Source organism: Raphanus sativus, chromosome 5 (genome assembly GCF_000801105.2).
Source record: "Raphanus sativus cultivar WK10039 chromosome 5, ASM80110v3, whole genome shotgun sequence".
Taxonomy (NCBI): domain Eukaryota; kingdom Viridiplantae; phylum Streptophyta; class Magnoliopsida; order Brassicales; family Brassicaceae; genus Raphanus; species Raphanus sativus.
Window position 1 is genome coordinate 29,117,972 of NC_079515.1, and position 23,011 is coordinate 29,140,982.

At 31.0% G+C, this 23,011-nt stretch overlaps 5 protein-coding genes and 1 long non-coding RNA gene across 8 annotated transcripts; 2 read left to right on the top strand and 4 right to left on the bottom strand.

The window, feature by feature from the left end:
- The first annotated feature begins 25 nt into the window (after positions 1–25).
- On the top strand, positions 26–420 carry LOC108861148 (probable calcium-binding protein CML34). Its single transcript, XM_018634974.1, is given in 2 exon segments — positions 26–299; positions 302–420. Coding segments are annotated over 2 exon segments (393 nt in total).
- A 2,392-nt stretch (positions 421–2,812) lies between these two features.
- On the bottom strand, positions 2,813–3,752 carry LOC108859423 (mitochondrial import receptor subunit TOM6 homolog). The gene is made up of 2 exons (XM_018633320.2): positions 3,449–3,752; positions 2,813–2,994 (listed from the first exon to the last, which is right to left on the bottom strand). The coding sequence occupies exon 1, from the start codon at positions 3,644–3,646 to the stop codon at positions 3,482–3,484; it is 165 nt and encodes a 54-aa protein (XP_018488822.1). The 5' UTR covers positions 3,647–3,752; the 3' UTR covers positions 2,813–2,994; positions 3,449–3,481.
- Positions 3,753–4,988: 1,236 nt separating this feature from the next.
- On the top strand, positions 4,989–9,505 carry LOC108862942 (long chain acyl-CoA synthetase 2). Its single transcript, XM_018637213.2, has 19 exons — positions 4,989–5,280; positions 5,672–5,735; positions 5,882–5,971; positions 6,079–6,135; positions 6,232–6,280; positions 6,384–6,460; positions 6,575–6,614; positions 6,706–6,800; positions 6,877–7,044; positions 7,207–7,317; positions 7,400–7,487; positions 7,570–7,636; positions 7,726–7,801; positions 7,952–8,069; positions 8,166–8,414; positions 8,482–8,621; positions 8,710–8,898; positions 8,982–9,101; positions 9,350–9,505. Exons 1-19 carry the CDS (start codon positions 5,126–5,128, stop codon positions 9,395–9,397), a joined length of 2,001 nt encoding a protein of 666 aa, XP_018492715.1. The 5' UTR covers positions 4,989–5,125; the 3' UTR covers positions 9,398–9,505.
- Positions 9,506–9,602: 97 nt separating this feature from the next.
- LOC108862943 (B3 domain-containing protein REM19) lies at positions 9,603–12,013 on the bottom strand. 3 transcript variants are annotated; one of them, XM_057011421.1, is made up of 5 exons: positions 11,736–12,010; positions 10,873–11,203; positions 10,601–10,788; positions 10,282–10,520; positions 9,603–9,648 (listed from the first exon to the last, which is right to left on the bottom strand). In XM_057011421.1, exons 2-5 carry the CDS (start codon positions 11,087–11,089, stop codon positions 9,618–9,620), a joined length of 675 nt encoding a protein of 224 aa, XP_056867401.1. In that variant the 5' UTR covers positions 11,090–11,203; positions 11,736–12,010; the 3' UTR covers positions 9,603–9,617. The 3 variants fall into 3 exon arrangements, with proteins under 3 accessions (XP_056867401.1, XP_056867400.1, XP_018492716.1); XM_057011420.1 differs by lacking the exon at positions 9,603–9,648 and adding an exon at positions 9,701–9,889 and having other exon boundaries at positions 11,736–12,013; XM_018637214.2 differs by lacking the exon at positions 9,603–9,648 and having other exon boundaries at positions 9,944–10,520; positions 11,736–12,007.
- Positions 12,014–14,792: 2,779 nt separating this feature from the next.
- On the bottom strand, positions 14,793–15,352 carry LOC130495256 (uncharacterized). The gene has a single exon (XM_056986704.1). The coding sequence runs from the start codon at positions 15,242–15,244 to the stop codon at positions 15,053–15,055; it is 192 nt and encodes a 63-aa protein (XP_056842684.1). The 5' UTR covers positions 15,245–15,352; the 3' UTR covers positions 14,793–15,052.
- Positions 15,353–16,958: 1,606 nt separating this feature from the next.
- On the bottom strand, positions 16,959–17,677 carry LOC108836075 (uncharacterized). The gene is made up of 2 exons (XR_001947059.2): positions 17,412–17,677; positions 16,959–17,304 (listed from the first exon to the last, which is right to left on the bottom strand). It is a non-coding gene; the product is annotated as an uncharacterized LOC108836075 (long non-coding RNA).
- Positions 17,678–23,011: the final 5,334 nt, after the last annotated feature.

A 23,011-nucleotide genomic window follows, 5' to 3' on the forward strand; every position in this document is an offset into this window, starting at 1 on the left:
GAAAAGCAGAGCATACAATAAAAGCATGTCTGCAAAACAGATTTTCGAGAAGTTCGACAAGAACAAAACCGGTAAACTTTCGCTTGACGAGTTTCGTGAAGCTGTTCTTGCTTTCTCTCTAAACATTTCTGAGGAAGAAGTCACACAAACGTTCAAAGAAATTGATGTGGATGGTGACGGCGTGCTCAACTCCGACGAATTTACTTCATCCGTTGAAAATATGTTGAAAGAAGCTTTTTCTTTATGTGATGCTGATGGTGACGGAAAGATTACTTCCAGTGAGTTCCATGCAGCCATGATTGGCTTGGGAAGGAGTGCACTGAAGAGGAATGTGCAGAGATGGTTAAAACCGTTGATGCAGATGGTGATGGTTATCTGAGTTTTGAAGAGTTTATGGTTATGATAATCGGTGACCTTTAAGATACGAGTTATCTGCTTGCTTAGTAGTTAGTCTAGTTATTGTGTTTGGTTATATAATAATTAGCAAGGCTTATTATTGAACTTTTATGATTAAAAAAATTAATTTCGAATTGCAACACAGTAATATGAATTATCTTATTTGTTTTAAATGCATTTTTATAACTTTTATTATACTAATTTATAATCGTTATCTTATCTAACTAATATCATTATCTAATCTAATAAATAAATCTAAGGTTTTTAATAAAAAAATTTATTTAAAATTATATATTATATAACTATACTATTCATTAAAGATATAGCTGCTCAAACTTTTAATTTAAGACCTTAAATGCAAAAAGTCACTTTGTAAATAATTGTATAGACATGTGTTAAAAATTGAATTCATCTAATTTGGAAAAAGAATCTTAAAATAAACATTTTGTTTTATAATCTTGAAATATAATTCATCATGGTTTCATTCATCGTAGATATCTGTAGTAAGACAGCTACTTTTCCGTTAGTTATTCGCTGAGAATTTGTCTGTTTTCTTGCAGTGATATACCCAATTGTAGGTTAACGTCTCCTTTGCATAACTTTTTCTAGTAAATAAAAATTTCAAATATACTTTGTTAAGGGTTTCACAAGAATGGTTTATGGATCCATCAAGAATTTGATATTTGAGCTGTTGGATTTCCAGAGTGAGGGAGGTTGGAGACAATGAATCGCAGTGCTTCTTGGCTGCTTAACGACATAGCTAGTCATTCTTCTTCTATTTTGATAATGGAGAGGTGAGTTTTGTTTTTGCTCTGCTTATTACTAAACACAGATAAATTATGAAGGTCGCACAGTCTCAACCTTTACTGACTATTTTGTAAAGAGAAGTCAATCTCTTCTCTCATCAAACTGGTTGCTGCGCACCAACAGGTTTTAATTACAAAATAGTCATATTAGAAAACGGATGTAAAAGAAAAACCAGAATTTAACCGGTCTTGAGTTTGGTCTAATCTGGTACAGTTTTAATTTGAGTTTAGTTTTTTTTTTTCACAATTAACTGTCTCACATCGGAAGAAACAAGTTTTTACTTCATGTATATATAAGTTTAGTTGACAACAACTTAATGTCGAGCTTAGTAACGCAAGCTTGTGATCCGAGTGGAGACAATAAGGTGATGGGACGTTGTCCGACTTGCCCGGTTTAGCGACTCTTTGAGTTCGGGGTGTTAAGCAGTCCGTTATTCTCCTAGAGCGGCAGGAGTGTTTGATCTGATGTGATGTTCCTGTCAGACTAGATCACGCAAGCAGGTTCCAATTGGACCATCACTTTTGCTTGTTTCAAGTAACGATCTTTCTCGTCATTCGGCTATTTTGTTTTCTGCTTTCTGTTAGTGTTTTTCTATCTTGATCTTAGCTTAGGATATCAATTCGTTTGTGTTTATTTTTTTCGATATTTTCTGAGGTTACTCTCTCTATTCTGTTACAAGCTCTGCACTTTCTTATGAGTTAGTTGACTCCATTAAATGGACTATGTCGTCCTGGTTTATGGGCTTCTGCTCTTCTTTGAAGATAAATGAGGCCTAGCTCGAGTGGCAACTTCTTTGCTTACTTTTAGCTAACAGGCCTCCACTCGGCCCCGTCTATTACAGCTCGTGAACAAAGGAACCCGACAAACATTCTCACTTTCTGATTATGTATACAGTATTATGACCAGACACAGTTAAATTACAACTCTTTGGTTTATTTATTTGAAGGTCTCATTGTTTTACTCTGAACTTATACTACGTTAACAAACTGGGAAAGACGTCCTTGGAAAGACACTTAGCGTTAATGGTCACTGAGACACTAACAACGCGAATCAGTTACTTGTATCTCATTGACAGGCTAGTAACTCTCAAAGTTAAAAGTCTTGTTCTAACAATCTAGTAGATTTTCGCATTTTGTGTTAGTGGCTTCATATGAACATATTCTCATTAAGTAAGAGTTCCATCCAAGACTTTGTTGTTGTTCCACATGCATTTAGTCTCATCTTGTGCAAATCTCAGTGTGGATGCTGTAGCTTTACCACTGTGTGTCTACAGTGATAATTCCACTGTGTGTCTACGATGATAATTGACTTGGATGCACGCTCCGTTTTGTATTTATTTTCTCTTCTAACACATTTTGTGGGTCACTATAAGACTTCGTGTATGACAATATGCGTCTTTTTATTAGACCACTAAAAGTCTCAAACCATCTTAAACATTTGTACTGTATGGAATTGATATTTTTTTCTAGGGTATGTCCTGTTCGAAGGGTTTTTTGTTCGCACATTGTTTGTGAGTTACGAATGGTCGTGGAAAGAGAGCACTGTTAATGTTGGGAGAGTTGTGGTATTCATTCTTCAGACAGAGAAGAGCCAAATATAGAGAGGCGTGAGTAGAAAGGCTTTAAGAGTACATTTAAAAAACGAATAGCAAACAAAAGAACATCACTATAATATAACATCATGCCTCACAACTTGGTGTTATTTCAGGTCCTAAGAAATAGACAAAAGTAGGAAAAAATGTCTTCCACAGCCTCATAGTGCATCTGTTGTTATATCACCACCGCTTCAACACTGCATAGAGATGAAAGAAGATATCGGCTTGTTAGCAAAGCTTAATCCATTTTTAACACATTTGATTTTATATGAGAGAAACCTTTCAATACACATTCCCTACCCTCTCAAATTCTTAACAAATGGTTCGTTCTATCATGTTCTGAATATTGAAACGTGCGAGGACTCTCATGCCAGTGCAAAAAAAGTGGTAAACGAGCTTCCCAAATTATTATCTATATTCAAACACTCAACACATCATGCTTTTATGTCCGAACACATTCTCGTGAAACCTAGCCAAGAACAACAGACAACAGATACTGTATGCCCCAAAAAATAAAAAGATGCAAACACCAAACAAAGACCTGAACTCGATCCAAACAAAAATTCATTCGATTAAGTTACAATCGTAATCAGAGTATCAACGAAGTATAAAAAAAAATAAGGAATTGGAGAATCGAACTTCTTCGCTGACCTGAAAACGGAAAAGAGGGAAGGAGTCTCCGTCTTAGAAGTCGAGCTTGAGCTCATCTTTGGAATCGGAGAAATAGGAGAGGACGTATGGAACAGCACGGATAACGACAACCCAGCTTCCGAACAAAGCAACATGGGTCCGTAGCTGCTTCAGGGCCAAGCCTTTGTCTGGCTTCTCCATGAACATTCCAGGAAACATGGCTGCTTCTTCTTCTTTCTTCCTTCTCTTCTCTAAGATTGGGAAGATTCTATAAACCCTAATTTAGTAACCAACCTCTCGATTTATTGATTTTTGGCGTCTCCTTTTCCTCGAGATAGGAAGAAGAGTTTTATATGTGGGCCGTGAAGTAGGCCTTTTTGTTCAATCTGAGGTCCGTCATTTAGGTTCGGTTTTCATATTTGTTGTCTTCAAAAATATTTTGATATCATAAACATTACATATCTGGTTTGAGTACAAATTTGGATATAAAAGTCATTTTCTTGTGTTTGCAGTTCGTTTCTGTTTTTTTTTCGGTTAAATTACAACTTTCATTACCTGTTTCTCTTTACTAAATAATGTGTTATGGCTTAATGTATTAGTAGAATCTTTTTGGCCGAATGGTTGATTAAAAGTTTATTATTGTTTTTACATAAAAAAGATTTAGATTTTAAATTTCACAAAGTTCAACTTATTATCATTATCTTGCATATCAAGATAATTTTACATCGGACTTTTGGTATAATGCAAATTAGAGTTTGATCCGCCAATCCATGTATATAATTTTTTGATTTTCATAATTGTATATATTTATGTTTATATGATTAAATAATTAAATATATTTAAAATTTAATGTTTTATATTGTATAACTTTATAATAATGTTGTTCTTGTGCCTTAGTATACAGTAATTTCACCTTTTTATGAACTTTTTTATATTTTGTAAATTTATTAAATTACAAATTTATATTAAATTACTTAATAGTGTCTTTATAGATTATCTGAGTTTTTTTATAGAATAATTACTTTATGGCTCGTGTCTGCATCTTTTAGTCTCATCTATTAATTGATTTCCGTGCAATACAACCAGTCTCTGTTATAGTGCTGTTATGTTCTTGTTTTCTTTTGGTTATGTTCTTGTTGTTTGGAATACAATTATCAATAACCACTAACCGTTTGCCATCAATTACCAGACTACATTAAAATTCGGTTAAGTTCATAGTCTACATTTGGTGTAATTACTCTTTAGAATCTGACCTTTTCTGTGAATCAAACCCACCTAAGCAAAAAGTCAAAAAAGAAAAACAAGATTCAAGCCCACCAAATCTACTTGCATAATACATATATACACAAACATATAGTATTAAAATATTAAATTCTACAGATAACAAACAAACAGAAGTTGACAAAAAACAAAAAAAAAAACAAACAAACAGAAATTCAAAGATAAGACTCCTAATAAAGGCGCAATTAAAAACCGGTCAGAAATACACCAATTGTGAGACTGAAGTTATTGCTCAACTACTTCCTCTAACTCATAACTGCAATCTCCAAACTTCACCACCGATACAAAGAGACTTTTTTATTAACCTCAATACATCTTTTCAATCTTCAAATAGAGACACTCACATTCCTCATCTTCCTCATCCGTCATCCCAGTTCTTCTTTACTATAAGAGTATATTCGTTATTTTAATACACATATGGCCGCAGCTGCTGATCATGTGGTGATAGTGGAAGAAGGAAGGCCAGCCACGGCAGAGCATCCATCTGCGGGACCGGTTTATCGATGTAAATACGCTAAAGATGGCCTCCTCGCTCTTCCTACTGATCTTGATTCTCCTTGGCAGTTATTTAGGTAGGGATCTTGACATCCTTTACAATTAGAACTAATCTATTTTTGGCCCAGTGCTGAATCATTGTGCTAATCAATAACAATTCAGGTGTAACAATACTCTTGATAATAGAAGTTGTTTTAACTAAAACTACAGATACTAAGAATTATATTTCTTAAGTACTGTTATTTAGTTAATCATAGAAAAAACTTTAGCATATATATTTGGTTAGACAGTATTCAATAAATATAAAAGTTACAGAGATATGAGACCAACTTATATTTTAAAAATATATATTTCTAAGTAACATACTTTCTAAGGGTAAGATTATTGGTGGTCCTTACTCTTAGGTCATTAATATGTATATATTATATAAATGTATATAATTGTTTTTCTTGTGTACTGTTATTTCAGCGAGGCTGTGAAGCTATATCCTAATGAGCAAATGTTAGGCCGGCGCGTAACGATTGATTCTAAGGTATAAAAAAAACTCTATATTATAGTCTCTAGTGTTACTCTCTTTTTTTCTGTTGACCACTAAAATAACTTCATTTCAAATTTTCCTGTCAACAAATTTATATCATTTTGATGTATTTCATATCATTTCAAATAACGTTTATATAGGTCGGTCCATACACATGGATCACATATAAGGAAGCTCACGATGCTGCATTGCGGATTGGATCAGCAATCAGAAGCCGAGGCGTTGATCCGGTACATTCCTATCTCCTCAAATGTTTCGTTCCAATCAGTTTTGTATATAAATCAACTGGAAGTTATAGGCCAAATTTTAGTTTTTCTAAATTAGTTTTGTGGATTAGGGAAACTGTTGTGGAATATACGGATCTAATTGTCCAGAATGGATTATCGCAATGGAGGTAACACAAAAACTTTAGGCTTTATTCAGATATATAAAATTTTGGGTTCAAATTTTCTTTCCTATCATAGAGTTTCTCTAAGCGGTTATATTGCAGGCCTGCATGAGCCAAGGGATAACTTACGTACCTCTATACGACAGTTTAGGTAAGTTACGTGGACATAGATATTTAATATCAAATACTATTACAAGAATTTATCTTTAAATTAACCGGGTTAACATAATCAAGTCTTAATATGCATGAAACAGGTGTAAACGCTGTAGAGTTCATCATCAACCATGCCGAGGTTTCGCTAGTATTTGTTCAAGAGAAGGCAGTTTCATCCGTAAGTCCATTTTCGATCGAATCAGTCTTGCTATAAATTCCATTTTACGTTTCTTATCCTACAAGAAAAGGTTATTTTTCTTCTTCTAATTTATGCTTGGGAGCTTTTGTGCAGATCTTAGCATGCCACAAGGGATGTTCTTCGAATTTGAAGAGTAAGATGGTTTTAATGGAAAAAAAAATCAGTGATCCTTAAATTCAATCTAATATATTATTTGAACCAACGATTTTACCCTCTCTTTTCAGCTATTGTGAGCTTTGGGGAAGTCTCGAGTACACAAAAGGAAGAAGCTGAGAACCAGTGTGTTTCTTTATTTTCATGGCATGAGTTCTTACTACTGGTTAGTCTGTTTTTATTTATTTCAAGATTCAACTTTTTGTGGGTCTTTTGTTAGTAATCAGATTATTATGTTTCAGGGAAACTCGGATGAGACAACACTTCCTCGTAAGCAAAAAACAGACATATGCACAATAATGTACACAAGCGGGACGACGGGAGAGCCCAAAGGTGTAATCTTAAGCAATGCAGCGATTATGGTCGAAGTTTTATCCATTGATAAAATGCTTCAAGTCACCGATCGATCGGTAACTTATCTTTTTATGTATATCATACATTTGTGATGTTCGTTTCGTTGTCCCTAGCATAGACACGAACAATACGTTTTGTTGTTCGTTATATAATCATTAGAGATTAGAGCCATATTTAAGGGATTACAATTATTTATATTATTTTTTTTAATTTTGTAGTGTGACACAAGTGATGTGTTTTTCTCGTACTTGCCATTAGCACATTGTTATGATCAAGTCATGGAGATCTACTTTTTATCCAGAGGCTCCTCTGTTGGATACTGGCGTGGCGTAAGCAAATTTATTCTTTACAAGTTTAAACCCCTTTGCTTTGTTACTTTTCACAAAATTGCTCTCTTATTTCTGTTTCTAGGACATTCGGTACTTGATGGATGATGTTCATGCACTGAAACCAACTGTGTTTTGTGGTGTTCCACGAGTTTACGACAAACTCTATGCTGGTAATACATTTGATCAAATAAAAAAATCTTGTGTTCTCTTGATTATTTATCAGAATTTACAGAAATTATTTTGTGAGTTTAGGTGTAATGCAAAAAATCTCAGCTGGTGGCTTGATACGCAAGAAACTGTTCGATTTGGCTTATAACTAGTGAGTTCTCTCTGTTTCTTCAAATAAGAACAATCGGACTTTTTCGGAATATATGGATCTGAATCTGTATCATAAACTTGTGAGTACAGTAAATTGGGGAATATGAGAAAAGGATTGTCTCAAGAAGAAGCTTCTCCTCGTCTGGACAAACTTATGTTCGATAAGGTCAGTGTGACATGCAGGAAAATAGAAGATTACTAAAAAAACTGAAGATTTATATTACAGTTTTTATATATTTATGGTTCTGAATATTAGAGGATTTCTTGGATAAAAAAAATGTAATAGACTTACAAATTTTGGAATTGAAATTGTCAGATAAAAGATGCATTAGGAGGAAGAGCTCATATGTTGTTATCAGGTGCAGCACCTTTACCTCGTCATGTAGAGGAGTTCTTGAGAATCATCCCTGCCTCTAATCTCTCTCAAGGTTATGGTAAGTCTACTACATATATAAACGGATATTTTAGTATATACTTAAATGTCTTTATTGGTTTCCGCTAAACCTACTTCAATTACGGTAATGTGACAGGGTTGACTGAGAGCTGTGGAGGGAGCTTCACGACTTTAGCAGGAGTATTTTCTATGGTGGGGACAGTGGGTGTGCCAATGCCTACGGTGGAGGCAAGGCTAGTTTCTGTGCCGGAGATGGGCTATGAAGCTTTTTCCGGGGATGTGGCTAGAGGAGAGATTTGTCTTAGAGGAAATTCAATGTTCTCTGGTTACCACAAAAGACAAGACCTAACTGATCAAGTCGTGATCAATGGATGGTTCCACACAGGTATTGTTAGTTAACATATTTTGACTTTTTAAAACTCATAAGCATTTTACTTTGTATATGTTTGTAGGAGATATTGGGGAATGGCAAGAAGACGGATCGATGAAGATCATAGATAGGAAGAAGAACATCTTCAAGTTGTCTCAAGGTGAATATGTTGCTGTCGAAAACCTCGAGAACACTTACTCAAGATGCCCTCTCATTGCTCAGGTATGTATTTAGTGATATAACTAAGTTAAAACAACATTTCTTCAATACTATAATTATCTAATAATCGTGTCTACAAATAATGTGATAGATATGGATCTATGGAAACAGCTTCGAGTCTTTTCTGGTAGCAGTGGTTGTACCCGAGAGAAAGGCTATTGAAGATTGGGCTAAACTTAATAACCAATCATCTCCCAATGATTTTGAATCTCTATGTCAAAATCTCAAAGCTCAAAAATACTTCTTGGATGAGCTTAACTCTACCGCAAAGCAATACCAAGTACGTATACTTTTCACCCAATTAAGACAATTTTAAATGATTTAACTACTGTTAATAATGTTTTTCTTTTAATGTGTTTGTAGCTTAAAGGGTTTGAAATGTTAAAAGCGGTTCATTTGGAACCAAACCTTTTCGATATTGAAAGAGATCTTATAACCCCAACATTCAAGTTGAAAAGGCCACAGCTCCTCAAACATTACAAGGTGAACCTTTCTCTGCTTCATTGATTTTTTGCGATTAATTTACGTTTGCGACATGTTAACATGGAAATGTGTAAATGCATACGTAAACGTAAACAAATACGTAAATGTAAACAAACAAATCGGGACATAATGTACATAAATATGGATCACCAGAATCCGATTTGTGATCTATGCAAATGTACTAATGACTCTAGACATGTTCTTCATATTAATTGCTTACTAACACAACTAAACTGTGTTTATTTCAGGACATAATTGATCAACTTTACACTGAAGCAAAGGCGTCCAGAGCATAGAACCGAGTGGCTATTCATTTTCCTATGTTCTTTTAGTTGTGATATGTCAAGATTGTATTCGAATCCTCTTATTATCATAATATTATTCATATGATACCCTTTACATTATTTATCACCATTTGCTTGAGATAAAAGTAAAGCTGAGAAGAACGTAGTTTATTGATTCTGTCTCTAAAACGTGCCCTAAGGCTAGTAGAGAACTTGCCCATCTGCGTGCCTTCTATTGTCCATTCATAGTAGTCTTCTGAGTTCTGTTTCAGAAAGAATCACAGTTGACAAGAAAGCCTGAACTGAAACTTGCTGCTCTGAACGAGCAGGGGGTACTAGCCAGTTTCCATCACTATTATGTCTTAAACTCTGATGCAGACTTATTTTTTGTAGTGTTTCATTACCAAGGAAAGAACTCTAGGCTTACTAATGTCTAATGGTGAAAATGAGGTTTCAATCCATTCTGAATTTTGACAATTCTTCAGATTTTGCAATTTCATAATCCTACAACATCAGGATAAGCAATCATCTCATTAGCTTCACGAACTACATATCTAATGGTGAAACAAATCAAAAGCCCTTGTACCACAATCATAATCAACATTCACATAAACATCATTCTTCTGATTCACTCACCAGTCCAATGCACTTAATTGTAACGCTACTATTGACCCTAAACTACCACTCAAACAGAGAGTTTTTGCACCAAATCTCAAATACTTATCAACAACGAAACATAGGAACCTGAAATTTTCACCCAGAACACATCTAAAACCCAGAGAACCAGACTGATTCTCCAAGAAATGCAAGAGAGATAGATAAACTAGTTAAAAGACCCTACATGAAGCTGAACTTTAGGACATCAGATAGCTTTTTTTGTAGTGTGTCAAACGTACTGATTGACGCGGAAGGCAGTGACTTTCAGAATGAAATCTCGAGTTTTGAGTAGCTCAAACACACAAACATCTCCTTCCCCTATATTGTTCTCGAGTGTGAACTCATACCATCCTTGGCTAAACTTAGCTCTCCCTGCTTTGTAAAGGCACCTCACTGGCCATTGTTTCTCCCCGAGCTGGAGCTTGATGAAACCAGCTATCCCGGTTAGGTACTTCTCAGCAAACCCAGAAGGCAAGTACTGTAAAAGAATTTAAGAAACAGCGTCACATACGGCTGTAAGTTTAGGCCTTGTCACAAAAGAAACAGGTCAGATGATACCATGATGCAGCCTCGGTAGAGATAAGATGGTCGCAGAACAACTCTAAAGAAAGGATTGGTTGGCTCGTAGGTTTTGGCTGCACTGATGGCTCTCTCTCTTTCCTCTGCAGTTACAGTTCTCTTTCTATCAGAAGCACTCTTGTAGAACTTTGAGCTGTTCTCCGGAGTCGTCGACGAGCTCATATCCTCTGCACATACCAAGGGCAAATACTGAGTCCCTTTATGAACAGAAAGAAGGTCAAGAAGTAAAGAGTTTTGTCTCTGATACTAACCGGGATTAGGATTCTTCTTCTTCCTTCCTCTCTTCTTAGGTACTTTCGGTGTCTCTTCAGGTTTAGAATCAGTGAACAAGCTCTGGGTGGGGTTAGAACCGTCATACCCTTCATTAGATTCAGGGATCAATGGCTGAGTGTCCCTAGTGCCTTCTATTTGACGGTCTTCAAACAATCGAGCGCGTTTGTTGTTGAACACATCGTGTGCAGAATCCATGTTCACAAGAGTACTTGAACGGTGGATGATCTCAGATTGAAATGTGAATTATCTGAAAACGGAAAGGAAGTGGATCTAACTAACTAGAGTAATGTGGTCAGCTTTCCTTAGCCCCTGCATGCCAAACATGACCATCAGGTTAGATTGAGTGCAACATCATCATAACTAGACCAGAGTATATAGTGACACTATAACTTGTGGAAGACCTAGACTCCTGGATAAAGATACACATACACATACACACACACAATGACTGGATACAACAGAGCTTTTCTTGGTAAGTCAAGTTATTAGTCACAGTCTAAAGCCACTCATTGTCTCTCTCTCCTCATTATTCTAAGACCAAGTCAACATAAAAGTCGTACTATTTCAGCTTTTTCACCAAATATTCTCGATAAATCGGACAACAAAACACAACCTGAGCAGGTACCAGATATCAAACAACTTAAAGTCCTCTCATTTCATAAAACCCAAGACTAGATGCAGAGAGCCTAAACAAAGAGACTACACATCCTAAACTCATTCGACCAAAAAGGAAGACACTTTCTCACTCAATTTCTGCTTAATCGAGCAACCCAACACCAGATTCTTCAATCGAATCAAATCGCAAAAAGAAGAAACCCCTTGAGAGAAGAGAGCAATTTACCTAATGGCTTTAGTCGAGGAGGATAAGGTTGAGGAAGAAAAGGCGTCGTTACATATTCTCAGATAATCAAATCAAGTAAACAGAATTAGATAAACGAAACGACGCCGGAGAACCCGATGGCCCGAAGAGAGAACACTTTTCAGATCTGAACCCAATCTCTCTCACTGTCTAGTTTAAAAAGTAACCTGACCTGAGTGACCTAAACAAAAATCAAAACAACATACAAAAACCCCAACTTGACCTTCTTGGTAAAGCTCGACTCGCTGAGTTGACTCGTTTTTTAGTTAACTAAATTCTTGTCATATTTTCTCTTACGTAACTTTTTTCCTTTATAAAAAAACTATTAGTCAAAAGATAAGCAAAATAATTATTTCGTATTTTACATTTTCACATATTATGAAACAATAAAATAATAGATACATATTAAATAATTAAGAAATTAACAATAACTAGTATTATATTTAGTTTTAAATTGGTGTGAACACATAAATCAAAACAATTATTTACAACCATTTTATTAATTCAAACAATCAATTTTATATTATATAATATATAATTAAATTTTAATGATATTAACATAGATATATAGTAAAATTTCACATGGATATTTATTAAATAAACCTATTTACTCATATGATTTTATAATCATTATATCTTTTTATAGCAAAAATTTGAAACACATGATAACAAAATTTTCAATGTGGGAAGTTTAATATTTTAGTAATTTACAATCAGTTTTAAAAATTGAATGCAAAGTTCAAATTTAAAATATTAAATTCTCGATATTTTGTCAAAACAAATTTTAAAATTAAAATATTATGTGTTATATGGTTTATAGTTTAATTTAAAGGATAATAATATAAATGATAATTTATATTTATATGATTTTATAGTCATATTTATCTTGTCATAACAAAAATGTTAAACCATTGATCCAAAAAGTTTCATTGTACAATTTTTAATAGTTTTATTAATTTACTGTCATTTACAAAAATTCAAAATATAGACAGAAAAATCTATTTTTTATTTTATGGATATTGTACTTGTTTAATTTATTTTAATAATACAAAACTTTTTTAAAATAATAGTGGATACACAAATTTTTATTATTCAAAATCATTAGTTTTGTAACATACACTGTAATCATATTAAGCAAATTCTTTAGTTTATATTTAAGGAGAATGTAAAGAACATAAATAATTTATTTTATCGTTAGTTTAATAAAAGATAAATTGTAAAAACTACCACATTTCTAATATCATTTTTCATGTTTACCTTAACCATATTTACTTTTATTTAAAAGAAATAAATAGGCACTTATTTGAACCTATGATTTTAAAGATGAAGTGTAAGTTTTTGAAATGTGGGGTTTAGGATTTTAATAAATATATAAATAAATATCTAATATTTTTTAAAAATAAAAAACTAGATTAAAAATTCAAATTTCTAAAAGAATTTTCAAATAAAAAATTATTAAAATTTCGAATTTGAAAAGTTATAATTCAAATACTATAAAATATTTTATTTTATATAGTTATTTATATTTATATATCTATAAAGAAAATAATATAAGTGTATTTTGACTTCTTTAATAAACAATGTATTTTTGGAAATGTCATTTAATAAAAATAAACATGATTAATGGTACTAATAATGTGATAAAAAGAAACGAGACTACTTCAAATGTCGTAATGTTTCTCAAATAATATATAAGAGATTTTTTATATAAAATTATAAAATTAAATATTCAAAATGTAAGTTTTAGAAAATATACATAAATATTTAAAAACATTTAAAACCAATAAAATACATATTAAGTTCACATGAATTTTATAATCATTCTCTACTATAATATTAAAAGATATTATTTTATAATATCACGTACTATAGTATGTTTTATAACATAGCAGACCTGTGATAAATTTTCACAATTTTGTATTAAAATTAACTTTATCGACCTGAACAATGAACATATTGACATCTCAAAATAAAACTTCAGATTTTATCTATCAATTTAAAACTAAAAAATAAATTCATAAATATAAATAAATTAGAAAATGATACTTTATAATCAATCAGATCAAATGAAAACTTTATAATTTCATTGGTCTTGAAATGTGATATTGCTAAAAAGACGTGTATTTATGATGTAATTGTCACTCACCGCCACCTAGGAAAAGTCTTTCTAAATTTGCTATAACATGGCTACTGCGAGATTACCTAACCCAAACCGCTCTTAACTACCTCATTTTTCAATTTCATGCTAATGTATCCTTTGGTTTCTTAATCAAAGCTCTCTTAGTAATTATGCTCTATTGTTCACTTGGTTCGCATTATATTATGAAGTCAATAGAGTATAATGTTTTCCAACTCTTATTTAGGTTGTTTGAGTTTTTCCTTTAAATCACTGGTCTCTTCAGCGAACTGATTGTTTGTGCAAATCAATTATGTTGAAATGATTACAAATAATTTATAATGTTTCTAACATTCACGGTTAATGACCATACCCACTCACTCGGTCGTGGATCCATTCCCATGGACTGAAGAGTGAAGAGGAAACCTTTTTACATTTTAGAAAGACAAGCGTGATGGTTTTTTACTTGAGCTCGATTTGATGGGCCTTGTTCAAATGTAATTTATCTCCAACGTTTATAAAATAGCAAATTGTTGTTGCTAATTTTGATTTTAAACGATATTCTGTTTCACGCCATTGCCATTGTCAATACCTTGAAATGTTGATGACTGAATTCTATAGTCTTTCATTTAATCATTCTGAAACACAGAAGCCCTTTAACTGTTCGTTTTTGCATCCACGATTGATCAAAGATGGAGATGGACAAAGATTAGTCTCTTCTAAGCCTCAGTTCGGAAAAAAAAAAAGATTAGTCAAGAACAAATAAAACAATTATTGCAAAAAATAAATATCCGTCACGTTACTTGGTGGAGACCACACACAAAACTAATCCTAGAACTCAAACATGGATAAGACACCCTAAATATAGGTCCCTCCACCAAACCAGATACACCTTGAAAGTGTGAACACAAGTTCTGTCTAAATGAATAATATAACGGCAATTTTTCTTTATAGATCTTATGAATGAACAAATTATATGCACAAAAACAAAATAATACATCATATGATCGGGAATGTCTAAGCTTTTTATATTCACGAAGAATGTAAACTCGCCATGATCTTTACGTTCTTGATCTTCCATACGAATCACAACTTCTGTCACTTGGTAGACCAAGGCAAGACACTAACGATAGAACAAGAGGAACAAAGAGAAAGAAGAAAACATAAGAGGAGAATACATTAATTACAGAAATCCTATGAGAGGAATGGGAACGGCGGAGTAATTACTCCGCGGACGGTTCACCCCCGCTGAGTATGGAATCAGCGGCGGAGGACGGTGACGGAAAGCTACTTCGATTGATTCTGCCATGGCGGCGACAAGATCAACGGTTAGTTTCACAAACTCGATGCAAATCTCAATCTTTAGAGTCACCATTCTAGACTAAGCACAAGAACTTTTGTTTCTTTTAATATACTTGCTGATTTCTTCTCTCTATTTTCCGCGTCTCCGGATATCTTGCTCGTCTTTGCCAAGTCTTACATGCAAAAACATGAGTTATATATACACCCTACAAATATCCATAATTAGTATAGATTTGAATGGATTATGACAATTGGACGATTAAAATATTACGTGGCACTAAACTTGCAAGCCATTATTAGCAAGATTTTTTTTCTTTTTTTTTTGGAAGATGCTTCGCTGGCCTTTGGTTTATACGAAAAGCCAATAACTCGAATGGGGCGTTTCTTTACATACAAGATTTGTATATACATGGTTATAGAGAGAAGCAAAGATTCTTGAATACCAAATAAATCCAACCAACGTACAACTAAATCACGTAAACACTCCTAAACAATTAATTGATTCCGGCTCTGTCAATAAAAAAATGTTTTCTTAATCAATGTAATTATAAAGTTTAGAATTCAGCATTTATATCACATGTATGATGTATGCAATTCATATTGATAAAATTTAAATGCATACTAGATTTTGACCCGCCCTTAAAAGAGCGGGTATATTTTTTGTTTTAAATTCAATTTTTGATATTTTTGTTTTTTTTTGAGTATATTTATATTTTTTGTAATCATATTTCTGTATAGATCTTAATCAAAATATATTTGTTAAATAATAGCAATTTAAAAAATTGATCCGGTATACGCACAGTTAAAACTGGGTTGCGGGTCGAATTCACCCCACTGATCCGCCAACCCGTGGATTTTCAATTTTTTTTGGTCAAAAAATCTGACCCGCACAACCTGCAAACAGATAATTTTGTACCCGAACCCGCTCCGTTTAATTTTGTGGTTATCTGCGGGTAATATATATATTTTAAAAATCATTATTTAATTTAGTTATTATAAAAATATATTTATAATAAAAAATTTATACATGATTAATTTTTTTAAATTATTATTTTCAAATTCCTGTATTTCTAAAAAAGATATTTACTTTTTTACTTTTTATTTTTTTAAATATTTTGCGGGTCGACGGGCAGTCGCGATCCAAAACTCGCCAACCTACACTCCCTGCGCATAAAATATTCATAATCCGTACCCGCAAATCGATTTTTTAAATAGTTGGACCAAATTTATGATCCGTCCTTAAAAGAACATATATATTTTTAGGCTTCGAATATTTTAAAAATAAATAACTTTTCACTACAAGAAAAAGTAGATATTGTGACAATATTTTTAGTCACAATGTTTAAACATTTCGTCACAAATTTTCTATTGTGACGAATATGTGACTGTTTCTTAAAGGTCACAATAAAGTCGTCACAAATTTAATTGAGTCACAAAAATGTCACAAGTATAGAGACGATTATAACAGTGTCAGTTTTGTTACAATTTGTTACGTGATAATAGTAGTAACAAAACGTCACAAAGAGTTACCCAAAATTACGTTAGTAAATACGACACAATTTGTAACATCATTCTTGTCACACATCCGTTACAATTTGTAACTAAATAGTCACGTAAATATTCGTGGTAATTATCAAATACTCACCGAATAATTTGGTTATTGTTGCGTGGGGTTTGTATTTTCTTTTTGAAAATATTTCTATTAACAATTAATTAGAAAAGATAATTTAATTTAAAATTAAATAAAAATGATTCTTTTATAAAAACTAAATTTAAAAAGAAAAAGAAATCGTAACTAAAATATATTTTATTGATTATTGGAACCACATATTGGTTAACTGGTTACAAAAAATTAAGCTGGTATTAGATAACCAATTATAATACAAACCAAATCAAAGAAAATTAGGGTAAGACTGGTCTCCTACACCACCTCCTTTGCCTCCATCACACTACAGCAACCAAACGGCATTTGTAAATTCTCCTTCCGCCCTTGTCTACACCCCGCTGTCCTTGTATTCTCCTTTATCATTGGCACTGGCTTTTTCATATCTTCCTGATGAAAACCTCGAACAGTGTAGTCGCCAAATCTACGACGAAGTAGTGGCTCAATCTACATCCATCGGTATCCGAAATCTAACATCAAATAAAATCAAATAAACCAATCTGGAATCTGCAAAAGTAACAAATCAAAATGGAAAAGAAATGAAACCGAGAGAGAGATATAAAACTCTTGTTAATACCATTTGCATTAAGTACGGATCCATATAGTCGTTGAGAGGCAGTAGGCTCATGAGTTTCTACCTTTAATGAGGGAGAAGAACATGACTGAATCTGAAACATTATAAAGAGAGAAAGAGAAAGAAAGAGATGTTCTAAGGGAGAAGAAAATGAGAGAGATAGAATCAAATGGAGAACTGAAAAAAAAAAAGAAAAAGAACGAAGAGGAAAGAGTTAGTGGAGGCTACACGAAATAAAAAGAAAGAGACAAAAGAGTAAAGTAGGGTTATGAGATAACGTATATTCTCAAAACGCAGTTACAAAAAAAGAATATTCTCAAAACGTGGGATAACTAAAAAAGTTTAATACCAACACACACAAAAAGAAAAATTGGAGCCAAAACGAGTTGTAAGTATATTCTCAAAATGAAATAGTTTTTTTTTTGTTAAAACTAGATTAATTTTGTGTAAGTATATTTAATGGTAATGTGTTGGTGTAACTATTGGTTTATGAATTAATTTTTATGATAATTAAAAATAAAAAAATAAAACAGAATTTAGAGTTTAGGGTATATGATTTTATGCATATGTTTAAAGTTGAAGGTTTGTTATTAGGATTATGATTTAATTTCTATGACTAAAAGTCTAAATTCAAGAGAAGAGTTAGGATTTAGAATTTGGAGTGAGGGTATATGATTTTAAGATTGTTTTAGGGTTTGGTGTTAAGATTTATTAAATATTAAAATGTTTGTTTCTAAAAAGTAATTACGTAAAATTTTTAATTTCTATACATATTTTAAGAAAATAAATTGTATTAAGTCTTATATGTAAATGTTTAAAATATTTTTTATATAATTAGTGAATATATTTTGGTTATTATTTATGATTTTAACTACAATGATTTAAAGTGTCGAGGGTTAACTTTTATTATTTAGGGTTTGGGGATTTCAATCTGAGGTTTAGATATAAAGTACGAGGTTAAGGTTTTAAAGTTATAATTGGAAATTAAAAGTTTGTATGAGTGTAAAATATTAGATTAAGTATATTATAGTAATTATAATTTATTACTTAAAGCATAAGGTTTAATCTTTATAAATTTATAGCCAAGAATTTAGGGTATCGGAGTTTAGGGTATGGTGTTTGGAGTTCTCATTATAGATTTAAGATTAATGTTTGAAAATATTAAATTTTATGTGAATTTTAAAGAATATGATTTTATAATAATGACGAAATATAGTAGTATTTTATTTCCTAATTTATGACTAAATTAAAAGTCACCACCCAGTAACAAATTGAGATGAAATGATTACAAACTTCAGTCACCGTGGATGACATTATGGAGGTCACAAAATTGTATCTGTTAGAGACGAGTTTTAGTCTCGATTCCGTAACATTATTTGTGACTAAACACTTCGTCACATATTTGTAACTTTTTGTAACGTTTTTTTGTTACTTATACATTCATCACAATATTGTGACAGAATATTTACGATTTTGAGACAAAAAATAATTGGTCACTCTTTCGTAAGTAAATAGTCACAATATTGTGACAAAACTTTTTGTCATAAAATTTAGTCATAATGTTCACATTTTTTTGTAGTGTTTAGTTGATTAAACTTACAAACAAAAATGAAGAAAGTAGTTGACGTGTGAATTAGAGCGCAAAATGTATTAAAGAACATGCAGAAGACCTAACTCACACGTAGAGCCGGCCGTACTTTTTTCGAACACAAAAACGGTTTTGAAGATCACAACAACATGGGTAGAAACAGTTATATATACACACGCATAAGCAATTACATATAGTAATAATATTTATTTTAGTTAGACTCATCTAATATCAATAGAACATACTTCAACTTTAATAGTATTGATAGTTATTAATTTTATATATAAAAAATAAACTATAGTTATAATTTTGTTTAGTAAGCAAATAGCTAGTAATTAAATAAAAAAATTATATGTTTTTCATTAACGTTTCATGAGATGATTTTAGATATTATGATATAAAACATTATTATTACACACGTAATATTATACCAAACAAAAAATATTACACATTATAATTTGTCAATAGAACATACTTCAACATTAATATTGATAGTTATAATCTATATTCGGTCAAAAAGAATTTTGGAATCATAAAGGAGGTTACAAAATATATTAGTAAGTGGTAGTTATATAAGGCAGTTATATTTCTATGCAGTTACCATTTACCACTAAACTCACATATGTGTACGTACATATTCACTTTAGTTTATATACAAATGCAGTTATATATTGTTTTCTGTTTTTTTTTTTAACTTGGACATAACTAATATCAATAGGTCATGCTGAAAAATTAATAGAATAGATGTGTCTGTTTTTTTTCTATAACGGGAATTTCTTTTTTCAAGCACGGCATGTATTAATTTTTGGAAGTCATTGAATAAACAGGATATCATTGACATTAAATTACATTGTAGTCCTGGTCCATGGGCAATGTCTGACTTTAGGTGAATGGAGAATAATATCGGAACATCGTAAATCAAATGTTCTATAAAATATAAATATTACCTAAATCCTCGCTTGATTATTTTAACCTAGATATCACCTAATAGATGAATGTTGTTATCTTTTTCTTGTAACCCTCGTGAATATTGTCGTTATTGATCATATTATGCAAGGGAAAAGATCTGATTGATACGCATTGGCGTGAATCTGCTGCTTTACCTGGATGGATCATAACTAAAAGATTACACCATGCGTCACGACACAAGGACAGTGGGACATAGATTTGATATTTGATTATTTCCATCCATTTTTAAAATAATATTTTGATTACAGATATGTTCCATGTGTGGCACTAATTATTAAAATGTGATATGTTCTCCATAGCACTTGAAGGCTGACACATGCCCATATATATATAGCTCTAATGAAAAGTATACTGGTTCCCCTTTATCAGCATTAATAATGGAAAGAGTGTTTATAATAGTGATGTTATGAAGTTTTTTGTCAAGGCTTTTATTAATTAAATTATTATAATGAAACCCAAATGAAAATGAAAATGAAAATAAAAATAAAAAGCATAAACTGGTTAAACTAAAGTACCAAAAAACTTTGTTTGAGATAGAAAATCCGAAGAGCAGAGAACATATTTTGACACCAAATATTAGAAGCTTGAGCTTCTAGTCCAAAATAATGTACTTGCAAGTTTTTTTTATTTCAAATCAGATGACATTTCTAAAATTTAATGTATTAATATTTAATTTTATCTGATATAACCATCATATTTTATATTTTATCTATTATTAAGTGACCCGCAGTTAAATGAGTAAACAATAGATACTAGATATTGTGCGTACTATCCGTGTGGAACTGATAATTGAATATGAATACACTAGATTAGATTATAACTATTGATGTTTTGTTTAAAAAATATAAAATAAATGTTTTTAATCTTTCTACATAGTTTACATGCCATTTAGTAAACAAGAGTGAACATAAATTTTATTATAGGCTACATTGTTATAAATCTTCTGTGATGGTAGTTGCAAATTCATCGGAAACAGAACATGAAAACACATATGGTAAAAACAGATATTTTAAAGAGACAGTACTCTCTAACTTATTTTGTTTTACAGTTTTTGAAGTAGTTCTTGGCATAACAAAATATATTCTACTAATTTAAATATCATTTCTTTTAGCTTTAAATCTTTATATCTCTATATATTATTTGAGAAGTGATTTGACATGTGTAATCATTACAATGATTTTTTAAAAAATGATGACATGAAATAATAACATAAGTTGAAGTTAATTGTGACATATACATTTATATTTAATGTTAATTTATAATTTTGATAACTTTTTTTAAAAATGGTAGTAACTCATAAATTATATATAACATATATAATAGTAGAAAGAGAGATATAATGATATTTATAATTTTCAAAATATTATTTAATTTGATTTTTAAATTATATAATTTTTGTCACAGAAGTAATTCTTCAAAAATTATATGCAGTTTTTAATTGTAAAATTTAATCCCAATACCATTGGTTTTTCTTAAAATCTACAAAAAATAAAATATTATTTTTTACTTTTTGATAGTTATATACCTAACAAAATTTTTTCTTAATTTATATTATTTGATTAATTTATTTCAACCAAAAGAAATAGATAAAATCTTTCCAAAATCATAATTTTAAATATACATATATTATTAAATATAAATTATTTATTTATCTTAATTTTTACATATGATTAAATTGAAATTTAAAAATAAATAATATAAACAAATAATAAAATCATTGTAAATAATAATAATATAATCTAAAACTAACAAAAAATATTAAATATAGTTTAAATTTTAAAACTTTTATTTTTGCAAATGGTACATGAAATTATCTAGTTCACTACAAAAGAAACGGACCGAAAACCAAAAAATCATTCGGAGCAGAAATTGTTGGAGCCGACTAAAGCACCTCCTACAAGATCCACTTAAGCTGTCATGAGTTTTTACGTATTTTCTATGGACTTATTCTTGGGTTCACTCCTTATGGTGAACCTAAAGGTTCACCAACCAATAGGAATTAAATATTTTTTATTTAATATCTTTTTAAAAAGGAAACAAAATCTTGTTAAATTATATTATGTTTTTAAAATAAATAACTAAAAATAAATAAAAAAGTAGTAACTGAAAAAAAAGATTTTTTTTTATTTTTAAAACTATGATTCATCCAAACGGTTTAGAACCCAAGGGTTCCGGATTTCCCAAGGATTTAGGGTTTAGAGTTTAGTATTTAGGGTTTAGTATTTTGGGTTTAGAGTTTTTATTTAAAAAAAAAATTGTAACTACAACTGTTTTTATTTATTTTTAGCTATTTATTTGAAAGTATAATATAATTTAACAATATTTTGTTTCCTTTTTAAAATATATTAAATATGAAATACTTGAATCCTATTAGTTTGTGAACCTAAAGGTTCACCCTAGGGAGTGAACCCAAGAATAACTCTTTTCTATGGAGATCATTTCATTTTTGATAGAGACATGATACTTAATTATGTGATTACTCTGAGTAATGGGTATTATTTAACCTAAAAAGAAAGTAATTGATATATCCTTTATCAAAAAAAAAGAATAAAAAGTAATTGATTCTTCTTGAGTAATTTCACGCTATGACAAAAAAAAAGTGATTTCTCGCCATCAATATCCATTTAAAATTTTTAACTAATGAAAGGAGAATATTAAAGGGGTTAATGACACATCTTATCTATTCTATTAATTCTGAAGTTTCACCTATTGATAAAGATTGTGTCTATTTAAAATTTCAACAATGCATCTAACCACAAAATTAAAACCGTAACTATCTACTTTAATAACTGTTACTTTAATAACTGTTTGATACGTAGTGTATGTTTAATGTATTCTTCCTCTACGAACTTTATAACCGTTAGTTATTATTTATTTTCTTAAGAAAGAGTTGCTTGACAGATTTTTTCTTTTGATAATAGTTGGTTGATAGGTTTTAAACCATCATAAAAATAATAGTATTATGAATTAATATTACAATGTGTAAAGCGGTGTATATTTAAATATGTTTACACTATATGCAACAATTGTTACAACTTAAGCTTTT